Source organism: Rhinolophus sinicus, chromosome 4, assembly GCF_057876585.1.
Source record: "Rhinolophus sinicus isolate RSI-liver-muscle chromosome 4, RSI-T2T, whole genome shotgun sequence".
In the NCBI taxonomy this organism is placed as follows: domain Eukaryota; kingdom Metazoa; phylum Chordata; class Mammalia; order Chiroptera; family Rhinolophidae; genus Rhinolophus; species Rhinolophus sinicus.
Genome location: NC_142504.1, coordinates 5,311,336 through 5,326,770, shown reverse-complemented (window position 1 = coordinate 5,326,770; position 15,435 = coordinate 5,311,336). Strand labels below are relative to the sequence as shown.

Genomic DNA, 15,435 nt, shown 5'->3' with positions numbered 1-15,435 from the left:
ATCACGACAATGCACCAGCTCACACGGCACTGTCTGTGAGGAAGTTTTTGGCCAGGAAACAAATAACTGTATCAGAACACCCTCCCTGTTCACCTGATCTAGCCCCCAATGACTTCTTTCTTTACCCAAAGATAAAGGAAATATTGAAAGGAAAACATTTTGATGACATTCAGGACATCAAGGGTAATACGATGACAGCTCTGATGGCCATTCTAGAAAGAGTTCCAAAATTGCTTTGAAGGGTGGACTAGGCTCTGACATCGGTGCATAGCTTCCCAAGGGGAGCACTTTGAAGGTAACTGTAGTGATACTCAGCAATGAGGTATGGAGCACTTTTTCTAGGATGAGTTTGTGAACTTAATTGTCAGACCTCGTAACATAATGCTTAATAGTGAAAGACTGAATGCTTTCTCTGTAAGATAAAAAACAAAGCACGGATGGTCACTTTCTCCTGTTCAGCTCAACATTGTACTGGATTCCTAGCCCGTGTCATAGCCTGTTCCTAGGCTTCTGTATCCTAATAAAAACCATAAGGAATGCAAACAAGTATTCACAACTGGGAAAGTGCCTTGATCGGTATTTGTCTGATTTCTCTTCTGCCTTCTTGATTTCTGTTAGAAGTGAGGCGTGGCATCTCCTATTTCTTTTCATTCCTGCCACCGGGCTACCAACACAGGGATGTCTGGCCTTAGGTTTCCCATCAAAACAAACCACATAAGGCACAGGCTTTCTTCCCTTCAAGAAAACAAAGAATATTAAAACCTGAGGTGGTAAAATAATTCATTGCAGGCTTCCTTGAAACAGGAAGCCTGCCTGAGGAACTTAAGTACATCTTTATAAATTTATCAATTACTTGACAAGAAGAACCAAGAAAAAGAAATGGGAAGCTTACCCGGCAGGAATCACTGCCTAGTAATGCTAAATTAGAAAGGCAGATAAAGCTTATCTGATACTTTCCTGCAGCCAGTGGGATCTGATTTCTAAAAACGCAATTTGCAACCAGCTGTTAAGAAAATCACTACCGCAAAACAGTAAATAAGGCAGACAAATAACTCGTGTGTGGTGAATATAAAGAGAAATACATGACTATCTGCAGGTTTTCCTTTTTCTCTACTCCCAGGGCAGTGTTAGCCAACGCAAGTGATAGAATCAGTGCGTAAAAGCCAAACACGCTGACTGGTTAAAATGCTAAGTCTTACCTTTAAAAGAAAATACCTGGACTCATCAAGAAGCCTCCAAATATAAAACAAAACCCAGAGTTGCGCAAACACTGACTTCCCATGTGTTTAACAATGGAATCTGTGCTTGAAAGGGTCCATGCACTCACGTCTCAGACACAGCTGCCTGCATGCGTGCCTCGCTGAGTGTCTGAAGGAGTGACTCACATACACATCTTGGGGGGTAAGGCCAGTTCCCATCAGTAACTCCCTGTGGGTATGGGACTGGGAAGCAAGAGAACAGCTAAGAAATGCGAGATTTCCTCCTAGCGGTTAAGTTTGAGGAAAGTCATCATCTTTGCTTCCTCTATTAACAAAGCTTTACCAGGATCCCTGAACTCAGCCTCTGTCCACCGGCAGCGAGGACTGTGAGTCTTGTGGGGGCATGCAGGGATGCCAGCCACTCTCCACAGACTGGGCCCCAGCATGGTCTGGACATCCAGGGGACACCCAAGCAGCCTCAGGAGAGTGGGCAGAGGTCACACAGCTTTGCATGTAGCAGAGTGGCTGGCTGCAGAATCTTGTGGCAGAAAAGCTGAAGTCAGAACAGGGTGGGGCCTGTGGGTTCAAAGCCACCAGGAACTGAACTGTCATTGTCACAGATAGCAACAAAACCTGCAAACAAGCCTCTCAGACACTGGAGGACAGACAACACTCAGAGTGGAAAGGACTGTGAATAATTCGGGGCATCAATGTCAAGCAGACAACGTCGGGATCACAGAGGAAAACAATCGTAGAGGGCAAGAACCACCTGTGTGCAGCTTGCAGCTCTCACCCCTTGGGTGCCTGCCTCCACCCGGAAGTATCTGTCCCAAAGTAAAGCCAGAAGGAACGCAAATGTCCCACAACTGGGAAAGCAGTAGAGGTGTTGAGATGACAGTTGGCTGGCTGGCTACTCAGGTTTGGAGCTCCAAGGAGAGATCTGGCCAGAAATACATGGACCACCAACGGAAGTCAAGTGGGCGGGATGAACCCCAAGACTCACCGAGGTTTCCTTACTACACAGCACCCCGTACACTTCCCCAGCACAACTACTGTCATATCATACCATATCATAGTTACTGTTTAAAGTCTGCTTTCATGCTGGACTACAAGCTGACAGAGGGCAGCGGCTGTATCTTTTTAATTTCCTACCACAGTTCTCACATAATCCCTAGAGTGGGGTCTGCCCACAGGAAACAGTTTTTGAATGAAAGAATAAAAGAATGAGCTAACCCATGAGTTCCACTGGATGGAGAGGCAACGGAAACGGCCTGACATTTCTGTGCTCAGGTCTGAACACAGCGTAAGTGGGAGGTGAGTGGGCTGTCCGTCATCACAGTCCACTTCCCTTCCATCTGCTGGCAGTCGCCCTCGGCCACCCCGAGAACGCAGAGACTCCCAACACCAGATTTCAACACAAACCACGGCAGCTGCTCATGGCACTGGAAACAGGACACGCTTTCTGGCCCCACCTCCACCCCCCCTAAAAATCTGCGCAAATGTGGACGAGTGACGTATAAGAAAAGAAAAGATACAGTCTCGCCCTTACCCCAGAATGGGCTTGTTCATGCCAATCAATTTGGAAAAGTTCAGAGTCAAGGTCAGAGGACAGAGTTGAAATAGGGTTTTGAGTAGCCCCAAATATGTATGATCCTATTTCTTTTCAAAAACCACAGATCAAACATAGGGTTAACTATGATTTGGGGGATGCATATTTTTCATCTTAAATTCTATGTTCAGAGGTGACACACTGGCTTAAAGGTCTAATTTAATTTTTGTCTCTTCTAGGGAAAGATGGAAAATTATTTTCCACAGAAGCCGACTTCCAAGTACTTCTTTAAGAACCTGCACTTTAACATGGTTTTAACTAATATATACCGTAAAAAAAAAAAAAAAAAAAAGTCACTATGTGGGCAAATCTTTAATAAAAGCCAAGAATAGAACCAAAGCACTGTGAAAACTATTAAATTTTCAGCAAGTGCTTTCAGAGCTCCCTGATGGCGGAGGACACCTAGAAAGGCCTTCGCTCCTGAGTTTTTCCACTTTGGGAAAGAGGGGCTGATGGGAACACAGCTCAGGACAGAGAGGAGGAGAAGGGATGGAGGAATCCAGCTGGAGGTGGGCAAAACATGCATGATTTTTAACCAAAGGCTTTCTTGAGGTCTCAGATAATTTTTTAAAGTATTTTTTTTTTTTTATATTCGATAACCAACATGAAATCTACATTCTAAAAAACTAAGGTTTTTACACTTTCTCCAATGGTCCTGGATTATCATTCTGCTTCAAGAAAAGACAATCCCCTTGGAATGCAATGAATGTAATCACTTGCAATGGAAGAAAAGTCAATACTAAACTACACTTCAACTACAGTTCTAAGAAATAAAAGCAATTAGGCACCTATCAACTGTAGTGGGATTTTATTCTTACAGTTGTCAGATTGATAGGTAAACCATCAAACATCCTTCCTCTATATTATGGCCTAAAATGGGGAGGCACGAAGCATTAATTCCCAGAATATACTTTGAAAATAGCCTAACAGTCCATCTTCCTCCCTCTGGCCCTTTCCTTTGAATTTCAGCCTTGTGTGAAATCCACAGAAGGGCTAATGGGGACTGGAGAGTTTCTGGCAAAGAGGGAAAAAATTACATTTGGCGACTTTCTTAAGAAATCCCTATCCTAAATTACCTTTCCTGGCCTCCAGGAAATAGATTTGTGGGGAGAAAGGGAAACATGATTTGCTCAATTTTTAGACCTTATATAAGTCTGCCTGGACCACAGATGATTTAGACATTGAATACCAGTCTACTTAGATTCCAATTCTTAGCCATGTCCTTTTGTCAAATGCCCTTAACTCTGACCTTGGGGGCATGACCCCGGGGGTTGGCTATGCAATGGCTCAGCCCTCAGCTGCCCAGTGACCCTAACTCAACCTGGTTTGAATCTTCTATGAGTCTTTTCATTCCCTTCGTTGGTGTGGACCTTAGCACGTGCTCTTCTTTTCATCTTCTCTGTCTTTTAATTTCTAATCTAAGCACATTCTGCAGTCTTCTGTAGCCACGTTTGCGCGTTTGCAGGCTGCCTCCACTTTCTTCTCCTTGGGATTTGTGATGGTCAGTTTTGTGTGTCAACTTGACTGGGCTAAGGGGTGCTCAGATATTTGGTTCAGCGTGATTCTGGGGTGTCTGTGAGGGTGCTTCCGGGTGAGACGCACAAGTGAATCGCACCCAGAGGAGAGCAGATGGCCCTCCCGGTGTGGTGGGCCTCATCCCATGCATGGGAGGCCGGAACCAAAGGTGGAGGACGGGGGCGTTGCTCTCTGCCTGTGGGTCGCTGGTCTTCTGCCTTTGCACAGTGCTGGCGTTCCCATCTCCAGCCTGATGACTGCAGATCTTGGGGCTTCTCAGCTTCCATAATGACACGAGCCAATGCCTTCAAACCAGTCTCTCTCTCTCTCATTACACACACACACACACACACACACACACCCTACTGGGTCTGTTTTTTGTTTTGTTTTGCTTTGTTTTTGGAGAACCATGACCAATACAGCATTATAGCACAAAGGCAACTTTTGGAACTTTCTATCCTTCCAGGAGGTTGGGAGTGGGTGGGTGGTGGAGGGGTACTGTAACATCTAAGGTCTTTTTCTCCAAAATGTTTTGAAATTTATTTTCTTAACGTATGAGCCAGCTGTACTCGGTACTTCCTTCTCTGGCTAAGAGAAACCCCAGAAAATGTGGTCACTTGCTCAGACTCTTGTCATTCTGCATCACTAACCAGTGCTTCTTTGCTGATCAGAATTAAGCTCAGAGGAGCAACTGTCTTGAGAACACTCTTTATGTTCTGAGAAATGGAACCATTACTAAGGCAGGTCAAGAATTAGGTGCTTTGTCTTTTGCAGACAGCGTATCCAGTTGACATCCTTACCTCTACTTTGCCTTATCCAGTTTTATACTTATCATTTACATCAAGAAAATGCTATCTGTAACTTCTATCCACCTGGCCAGGATGTGTGTGATCACACAATTGCAGTACTCTTACCTCTCATTTCTTTTACTTTCAATAAATAAATAAAATCCATTGATTTCTAAGTGTTTTTCTCCTTCATATATGGAGCTAAGGCATCAAACTGTTTTTGAATCTCACGGTTTCACTCATATGTGGTAGACAGAATGCAAAGACGTCCATGTCTGAATTCCCAGGACCCGTGAATATGTTATGGCAAAAAGGAGTTTGCAGAAGTGATTCAATTAAAGATTTTTGAGATGAGGAGATGATCCTGGATTATCGGGGTGGGTCCAATATAAACACAAAGTCCTTTAAAGTGAAAGAAGGGTCCTTCTACAAGTCAGAGGCAGGGAGAGATCTGAAGGTGCTATGCTGCTGGCTTTGTAGAATGAGGAAGCGCCCACAAGCCCGGGCTGCAGGTGCCTCTAGAAGCTGTAAAAAGCAAGAAAATAGCTTGTCCCCTGGACACCCCACAAAGGAATGCGGCTCTGCTGACAGCTGACTTCAGCTGAGGGAGGAGCATCTTGAACCTCTGCCCGAAGGAACTGTAAAACACAACGTGTGTGCCCAGTACACTGCCACTGGACCTTCCTTCCCCACGATTCTTTGCGTCCCCACGATGCCCCGAGCTAGTTTTACAGTCTCCCTCCCCTCCCCCCTCCAGTTAGACACAAGCCACCCACTCTTGGGAGATGTACCCCGGGGTCGGTGGGAGTCCACCACAGTCCAAGACCCCCTATCCTGTTCTTTGACACCATCGATGGACCCTACTACGTGCATGGCACATCTTCTCTTCCTCCCTACATCTTACCTTTTAACTGGACCGCTGTGCCCCAGCATCGAGGCCCCAGGTCCAGTTTCCAACTCAGAATTTCAGGGTTACTAGAATCACTTGCCAGGTTCCCTAAACTATTGTGCGATCCCACGTGATTTCATGAGAGAGCAATCTGAACCTTGGAAAGCTCACAGGGATGCTCACTGTTTTTCTCCAGGAAGATCCGCCCCTTCCTGATGTGCCCCGTCATTTATATATGACAGACTCTGTTTTCATCGATGGTGAGTCACTCACCACCAAGCCAAGCCTCATCCTCTGGGGACAGTGACAGAAGTCCTTACGCTTATTAGCACTGACATGGGCCTCTAAGTGTCCCCTTGGCTGGGAGCTGCTTTGGCTTCTCCAGAAGTTCACGCTTGTCCATGCTCATCACAGGGGATGCCCCACATAACACGAGAGGCACGTTTCCCCCTCTCTTCCTCCTCCTCCGCATCACAGCGTCACAGCCACCAACCTCCCAAGCCTGGCTGAGCCGTTCCTCTAGGCCTCAGCACAGACTCTCCAGGGTCCACGGTCCCTGGGTCTCTTTAAGCCTTCTACATCCACCCCAATAAAAAAAAAATCTCACCACCTCCCACAAAGACCCAATCAATATCTTTTGTTCTAAGTTATAGCAGCTTCTTCTGTCCCTACCTTCGTCCTGATTTCTCTACCACTTACTGAGTGTCCGTAAAGAACAAGGCACCGAGGCCACAGACAGAATACACCTCCCAGGGGCGTGTAATGAACACGACCACCCCCTCCTCCCCAAACAAGGTCCTTAAATTTAAAACCAGTTTTCATTATGTGTTGCGCCTGTGCCGTCAGGCTTCAACGTGAGGAAGAAATATGGCAAAAATCACCAATTCCTCTGAGACAGAGATAAACTTTTCTTCACCTGGCGAAACCAGAATTAGCACTCTAGTCAAACTGAGGTGCCACGTCAGGCTAAAATGCTTTACAGTAAAAGAATGAAAAAAAAAAAAAAAGTTTGTTCACTACATTTGAAACCCCATTTCAAAAATGTTATACCCCCATATGCATTCATGTGGGAAGATAATTCTCAACAGAATGATTTTTTTAAAATTTAGTAATATGGACAGAAACTTCTTAAACTTTATAATGAGGTTATATTTTATCTCAGGAAAAACTAGAAGAAAACAAGAGGCAATGCAATTTAATGACCTATGACAAAATCAATTTCGTAACTGCTAAATTAGTAACTTGCTATTAAGATAAATAAAAATAGACAATACATCAAAATTTCCACCCAGTTTCAGAGCACAAATTAAAGGAAAACTTTTAAGAGACAAACAAACAAGGATCAAATTGGGTCCCTGAAAGCATCTCTGAGAGAAAATGTTAAATTTTGTTGAGCATAAAAAACAGAAATGAAATCCATAACAAGAAAAGCAAGCATACTAGCTGTGATCAGAATCAATAATTTAATCATTAGGGCTTTCATTCTTTCTAGAAATAAAGTTTTAATAGCCATGCTTTTGTATTTGGCTACTTAATTTATTCTATCATCCAAATACACAAGGCTTTCTAGAAAACGGTTTTCAGTTTCCTTTTTGAAATTGCTTCTGCTGCCCTATGATTCACTCTAAGCGGTAAGGGCTTGCTAGAAACACCATTTCATCGAGGAGACGCAGCACCCACCTGGGTTGGTGTAAAGCTGGCTCTCCACGGTTTTGCCAATGCACTGCAGCTTCACGGCCTGGAGGGAGTCGTCCACGTGCACGATGGTCGGCAGGCTGCCCAGCGTGTCCTGCACCAAGCTGGCCACTTCCCGGACATCGAAGAGCTTTAACAGCTCCGAGTACACGGCTGGGAAGGAGCTCAGAAACACGGCCTTAAAGGGAAGAAATGTAAGTCATGGTAAAGGAAAAGACATCCAGCCTAAGAAAAAAAAGCTTATAAGAGTGTATTTGAGCCAAACTGACGACAATTGCCGGGAAGCAAAGTCTCAACAGATCGAGAAAATGCTCCGGAGAATGGCCATGTTGCAACTTATTTTATACATAGAATAAAAGGAGGGGGTTTACATGAAATCCATTGGTTGTAGGTTAAGGGGGTGGGAGAAAGCAGAGTGGGGAAATCTCTGGGATTGGCTAAAAAATAAAATGGAGAGACACACACTTCTTTTGCATTGGTGGGCACAAGACAGTTAATAGCATTTTACAGCACATAGAGATGGTATTTGGGCAACAAGATAACAATGAGGGATGTTGTAGTTTCCTGCTCTGGTGTGGTGGGTTGTGCCCCCTGGGGGTCCAGAAAAAGGGATTGCTTTGACATTCCAAGGGTGTGTTATCTTAGATGCAAAAAGATGATAGACAGCCTCACTTAAGGTGAAGACTGACCTTTGTCAAGGAAGCTACAGGCCAAGGATGTGACTTCCTTCCCTGGCCTGCTTTTTGTTAGGAATTTTTATGTTCACGCCATCCTATGTGGTTATTTTCAGTCTCCCGAGCTTGTCAAGTTTAACCTATGGCCCCTTTTCCATCCTCAGTCAACTCCCAGACATGCCCTGAGAAACTAGCTGCAAAATGTCAGTGAATGTAAGACTGTGACAAACACTTTTGAGTGATGGGAAAATGAATGTCAAATGTTTCTGGTACCTAAAGCGAAAAGACTCAAGTTGAAAAAAACAAAGTGCAGCAGAATAGGGCAATTTGTTGAAATGTGCAAAGGTGCAACATAATAAAAACTGAGAAATTCAGGAAAATCACTGACATGAGCCCAGTGATGGGCAAAAAACCCCCACGGAACCAGAAAATTGCAGCATGATCAAATGAAAGAAACTCGACCAAGCCCTGGGATGCTGACTCTTACACTTCCTTTTGGAGACACTTTCTGAAGTGTTCGGTTAAATTTCATTTACCTTTAAGAAACCACACACGCTGATTCCCTCTAGCACTCAACTTATGACTGAAGAGAAAACCAGTGCGGGGCATCAGAAGACCTAAACGGTATGTAGTACAGATAACCGCGTATAACACGGCACTTCTGTAACACAGTGTCGCTCTTACACAGTTTGAGAGTTAGAGAAATCTCCGAACAACATGAGCGTAATAAGAGCTTTTAAGAGAAAAAAATATCTCATTTGAAATTAGGAAATCCCCAAACAATACGGAACGTCATAAAAGCTTAGCAGTGATGATGAAGAAAACATTATTTAATACATATTCATATGTTATACTTTTGGTGAACATTGCTTTAGTAAAGATATTTCTCTTAATTATAAAAATATAATAGTATGTTCTTTTAATTTTTGGAACCTAACCCCCTTTTTTGGACTAGTTCTTTGTTTCGCATAACACGGATTCACATAACACGGCATTTTTAGGAACCTCACAACCGCGTTATACGGGGGTTACTTGCTTGGCTTCTAATCAGCTCTGTGGCCTTAGACAAGTCACATTAGCTCCCTAGGTTTCAGTTTCATCACCTATAAAATGAAAAGATCATGAGAACAACCCCTTGCGTTGGTTTAAGATTCACTGTAAACCCAGAACTGCGTGTACTAAGAATAATATTCTTTACATAAAGAAAGAAACCTGCAAATCATTTTTTAAGGAAAAAAAAAAAGATGCTGCTGTCAAATAGTAAGGGGCATACTGCAAACATTGGGCTAGGATTGTACAACAAAGCAAACAAACTCAGTCTTTAAAGTGCCACAAAAAGAGGGCAATGCAAGGAAGGATAGGCCAGCCTCACCTCTACCTAGAAAGAGAAGGAGGCACATGTTTCTCATACGCTGAGATTGAAGTGCTACCTGGCTTACCCATGAGACCTGACACCGGCTGAAAGTAGGTCGAGTCTCCATGTGCTGATGACTCAAATTTAAACCCATGGATTTTGCTATTTCTCTATACAGTTACAGCAAAAATATCTAGAAGCCAAGACCTGCCTTTGATGCCAGAGGCATCCTAAGCTTAAGGTGCCACAGTCACCAGCGATGTTCTTCTGGACTCTGAAAAATGACAGTTACTTGAGAGTTTACAATTAATAACTTGGTATCCCATTAAAAACTGTATTTATATAACCTTCATTTCCCTCTGCAAAGAGCTGAGTCATACAGATGAAGTTAAAAAAACATAAAATGATCCCAGTTTTCTGATTATTGAAAAGTCAACTAAGTTGGTTTTCCTCAGGGATCCTTTAATTTATCCACTAATTCTTTATTTCTACCTCTTTCCTTCAAAAAAAGAAAGCATTCGAATGTGCCTGCAAAGTAAGATAAATGTATTAGAAAAGATGAGGGAACAAACATCCTCCAATGAGGACCGGAAGCCAGTTTTACTGAGTATCTAAGCTAAGATCTTTTACTGCAAAACAAAACAAAATTAACAACAACAACAAAAACATTCAATTGCATTTTGACTTTTCTGATAGCAAAGAAAAACCAAAAATACAATTATTCAGAATTTGGGGCAGGGTCTCGGATCTCAATGTGGTTTTTCTTCTTCCCCTGGGATTCCCAGGGTCAGGATCTGTCCCTGGAGAGGCAAATCAGGAACCACTGAAATAGCAGCTGAGTCAGGGCGTTCCTGACCAGGGCAGGGCTCCGAAGGACAGAGACATCAAGGAGCTGGGCTTGGGTCGGGAAGACCCAATGCGCCTCTTAAAGAACTAGGATGGCCAGACCTGTGGGGCAACCGTGCACTGAGCCAACATGAAAGACAGCTAGGACGGCTGCCCTGCTCCTGGGAGATGGCAGTGCCGTGAGCTGTAGCCCATGTGGACAGAATGCAAAATGGAGCAGGGAAACCGGGTTTGTGCCTTTAGGAAGCCCGAGAGTGAAACTCCAAATGATGGATATTCTTGGCTCTGCGTGTGGTAGGCAGAATTCTAAGGCGAACCCCTGGCCTTTGTCTCTGCCGTTGATCCCATGATTGCATCATGCTACACGGTGAAAGGGCTTCTGCAGATATAAGGAAGGTTACTGATGAATGGATCTTAAGATATAGAGATTCTCCAGATGGGCCTGACCTAATCACATGAGCCCTTAAAATGAAAGTTTTCTCTGGTTCGTGGGAGATGTCAGAGATGAAAGATTTGACATGACATATCATTGCTGCCATGACATACCATTGCTGCGGATGGAGGGAACACATACCAAGGAATGTGAGTGGCCTCTGAAAGCTGACAGCACCCCTCTCCTCCCCCAACCCTGGCCGATAGCCCACAAGGAAACGGGCATCTCAGTCTTACAAACACAAGGAAATTGATTTATGCCAAAAGCCTGAAAGATCCTAAATGTGAATTCTGCCCTAGAACCCCCCAGATAGGCCTCAAAGCCAACACCTGGATGTTGGCTGTAGGAGACCCTAAGCACAAAGTCCCACAAAGCTTTCTGCACTACAGAACTGTGAGCTAATAGTGGGTGTTGTTTAAAACCATTAAGCGTATGGTCATTTGTTATGCAGCAATAGAAAAGCAACACACTGGTTCAGTCAGAAGGCGTGGGTTCCAAAGTGAGCCTGGAATGGGAAGCGGTGTGTCACATTCCCCTTCCTCCCAAAACACAGAGGGAAAACGTCCTCATTGCCTGATGAAGAAAGCTAGCCCCTTCAACATTTTATACAGATTTTCTCTTAGCATCAAGCTAAAACAGAATTATCACATCAAAATTTACAAGTCTGGGATACTGCACAAAATACTAGAGAATGACTTCAATTGAGTTTATGAAGATACACAGAAACTTTATGTACATATTTTATATATTATCTCTTGATAAGATGCTAAGAGCAAAAAAAGGAAAAATCAAATATGATTCTATGAAGGTGCTAAGGTTGTTTCACTACCTTGATTGAGGGACAGAACTTAGAGAATCAAATCAATATGCTAAACAGATGAAAGGAGACCAGCTCTGTGCCGTGGCTGTCCCTCAGAGGCTGAGGTCATTTCAGGGTGACTGCTAGTGGAAACACAACCAAGGTAAAATAATGTTTCTCTATCTTTAAAGGAGAAAAAACATCTCTTGAGTCCCTAGCAAGGAATCTCATTGAGAAATCATGACTTAATGTTACTCTTAAAAGAGAGTATTTTTCCGATGTGAATGAGGTTAAGTGCTGTCCCTGTAACTGGTAAAGGTTGAAAACGAAAAATCTCAAAATGAAAACGCAAATGATCCATAGCTTTTGTGAAAGTGGTGAACTGAGAACTCTGGTCTGAAGGTCACTGGACTGTCCTTTTCACACATTCGAAAGTAGGTCGGGCTGTGGGCAGTTTGACCTCGAGGTTTCTGGTGAGTTCAAGAGCAGGGAACGTGCCCTTGAAGACACAGGCCAAAAGGATCTAAAAGAGTCTGAACTGTATCTCTGCCCAGAGGGAAGTTCAGTCCACTTCTGCAAAGAAGAGAGTAACAAGCACAGGCCCCCAAACAGCCCGAAAAAGCACAGCACTATTATGGGAAGTCTGCTCTGTTTCCGGGTGTCTCGCCCTTATAGAGAATGCCTTCCAAATGTCAAACGGCGCCAAATGATAGCAATCCTCTGAGGGGTCGAGTTTCATCTTCTAATCTCCCATTTTGTGTCCCAATTCTCAACCATCGTTAAGTCTCCAGTATCTGAGGGAGGGTCCCAAAGAGGCTGCTTCTCCGTCTGACAGTTTTATAACCCAGTCACTAGGATTCGAAATGTACAAAGAGGATTAAGAAATGCAGAGAAAGATATTCAGAATTCTCTCTCAGAACACGTCCGAGGCCACGCTATTTGGTACGTGGATGGGTCCTGTTCTAAACACAATGTATGGAGCTTACTCCCCATGTAACAGAACTTGGCGACAGCCACTCAGCACCTGTCACCTAAGTCAGTCCCAGGACAGAGGATCCAGTTAAAGAAAACAATGTGAGGTTAGCTGAGGCCAACAGAACAAGTCTCACGTGGATGGATCAAAACGTGGTGCAAGGCTAGGGGAAACCACGTAACAGGCCGGCGCTCGTGAAACTTCCTCCCAAGGCGGATGGTGCCCGTCTCCTCAGCAGTTCTGGGAACTGGAACTGAGGCTAATGCAACCCAAGAAGTCATCACTCAGAGCGAGAAGAGGCTGAGGACAGGCCACCAGCTCCCGCCCTGCCAGCACTCAGAACCTGGGGACTTGTTTTCTAAAGTCTCTTCAAAGACAGTGAAGCTACAAATATAAACTGGACCTATGGATTTCTCAGGGAGAAAACATTCATGAGGCTGCTACATAAAAATGAATCCACTCTGCTCATTTTTCTTCTACTCAGCAGTAAGCAAGAAGAATTACCTGTGACTGAGATAATGCTCCAGACCCTTTGCTCTCTTGTGAAAGAAAGAAACGGACTGACATGAGGAGCTCCTGGATGCAGCAGCGGAATTCATCCTCGTTCTGTCCACCGGTGGCGAGGGAAAACAGCCTTCGAGACTGAACTATGTACTTAAAAATGTATTCTTGTGCCTTGAAACGAAATTTTAAAAGAGTTACTTGCAAGGGAGACCAAGAGTACTTATTCTAATGATGACAAACATGGAAACCACGGTACAACATTAGGTTTTAAGTTACTGATTTAAACACAAAGGGCTCATGAGACTTTTTTGAGCAGCATTTACTTAGAGGGGAAGAGCCATTTTTCTCTGAGGTCTAGTGAGTGGGAAAACGTATAGATCACTTAAAAATTCAATGTCAGAGAACAAACTGATGGCTGCCAGATGTGGGAAGTTGGGGTGGGGGTAGGGTGAAAAAAGTAAGTGAAGGGACGAAAAAGTACAAACTGGCAATTATATAATTATAGTCATGAGGATGTAAAGTACAACATAGGGAATATAGTCAATAACATGGTAATAATTGTGTCTGGTGTCAGATGGGGTACCAGATTCATCAGGGGGATCACTTCATAAACTACATAAATGTCTGACCACTATGCTGTACATCTCAAACTATTATAATATTGAATGTCAACTGTAATTGAAAAATTAGAAAAACATAAAAATTCTATGTAATTCTCCAGCGGTATGAATACTAAATGTTTTTGGTACTCAGAGATTTTTTAATTTAGCTAACAAAGAGAATCTGTTTTTCAAAAATGATTTTGCTTTGCTAGTAAGTATTCTTGCCACTTAGTATTTACCTTCAGTCAGGCCAAAATGCTAAATGTGTAATTAATGAGACGCTTGTTTTATAAAATGCATACTGGCCTACTTTTATCTGCTGACATCAAACAGGGTAGAACCCAACAGCAGCAATGGGAGGATGAGCAGGGCAGTTACCGGACAATCCCTTTGACAATCTGTACTCTCCTGAACACGTTTGCATCTCCGTATACAGTGGAGCACAAAAGTCATGAGACACGGACACTGCTAAGCCACGAGACCCAGTCAAACCTCAGTTTTCGGCATTGTGATCCCTGCTAAGCCACCCTATTCTCTCTGAAAGTTTAAGATACATGGTTCTCAGTTGGTCTCTGTCAGGGAGGTGGAAGCAGGAGCCAGGAACTGCCAAGCTAACTGCTCACCTGTCATCTACTATCATAAACTCTCCCTCTTGCCAATCCTAGATGCCACGTCAGGTGTTCTGGAGCCCCAAGGAGTAAGGATTGAACCCCAAGCAGGTTCCAGTGGCTGAGCCCCGCCGGGTCCCTTCCAACTTTGGGGCAGCCATAAAGTGACTGAGGTCCTGGCCCTGAATGTCAGTAATGTGTCCTCAGCCGCTGCTGCGTAGTAGAGGAGAGCATGGCGTTTCACACCACCGTGCGCCAGCCCCGGGTGAGCACACCATCTGCTGTCTGCACTGAGCTCTTACCTTCAGCACCGCCTGGATGTGCTCTTGCCGCTCGGCCTCCATTATCCTGTCCACATACCACTTGAGCACTTTGATGAGATCTCTAAAATAGAGGCAGAAAGGTGCTCAAGGTACAATTGGTCTCCTTCCCAAGGAGATGCCCACAAATCGCTGATTTTTATCATGAGGAGCCTTCTTTTCCCATCAGCGTTCCCCTTCTTCTAGCCAACTGCTATAAGATAATAACGTCCCAAAGCCTGCACGTTAACATCACCACCCCTTTTCTGAAGCTGAAGAGAGAAACAACGCTTCCTCAATGAGATTCCTCTCAATCTGGGATATCCCACCCGCCCTGCCGTCTCTGGCATTGCTTCTACATGGGTGGACACTGACATCAGAGAAAAGGACCCTGGCCGAGGAATCGCCTGGAAGGGTAGCTGTCACAGCCAGTCCTGGACAACTGCTAACTGGGATTCCTCCCCCGTGACCATGGAAACAGCTGGGGATGTGAGGAAAGATGAAGGCAATGCTTGCCCACTTCAAATCACACCCCCCTGGGTGTATCAAGCCCGTTCTCTGACCAGGCTTAACGTTACAGTGTGTCTCAACAGGAGACTTTCCAGAAAAGCCAGGAAGAACAAGGCTTAATGTCACAGTGTGCGTCAG

At 44.2% G+C, this 15,435-nt stretch overlaps 1 protein-coding gene across 3 annotated transcripts in view; it reads right to left on the bottom strand.

Annotated features, from left to right (window-relative positions):
- Window positions 1–15,435, bottom strand: part of DOCK4 (dedicator of cytokinesis 4) — a 364,936-nt gene that overhangs the window by 97,678 nt on the left and 251,823 nt on the right. For all 3 annotated transcript variants that reach the window (XM_088797652.1, XM_088797651.1, XM_088797653.1), the window contains exons 21-23: window positions 14,791–14,872; window positions 13,279–13,449; window positions 7,681–7,873 (exon numbers count right to left, since the gene is read on the bottom strand). In XM_088797652.1, coding sequence (XP_088653778.1) covers window positions 7,681–7,873; window positions 13,279–13,449; window positions 14,791–14,872 — 446 coding nt within the window. The remainder of the gene's footprint in view (window positions 1–7,680; window positions 7,874–13,278; window positions 13,450–14,790; window positions 14,873–15,435) is intronic.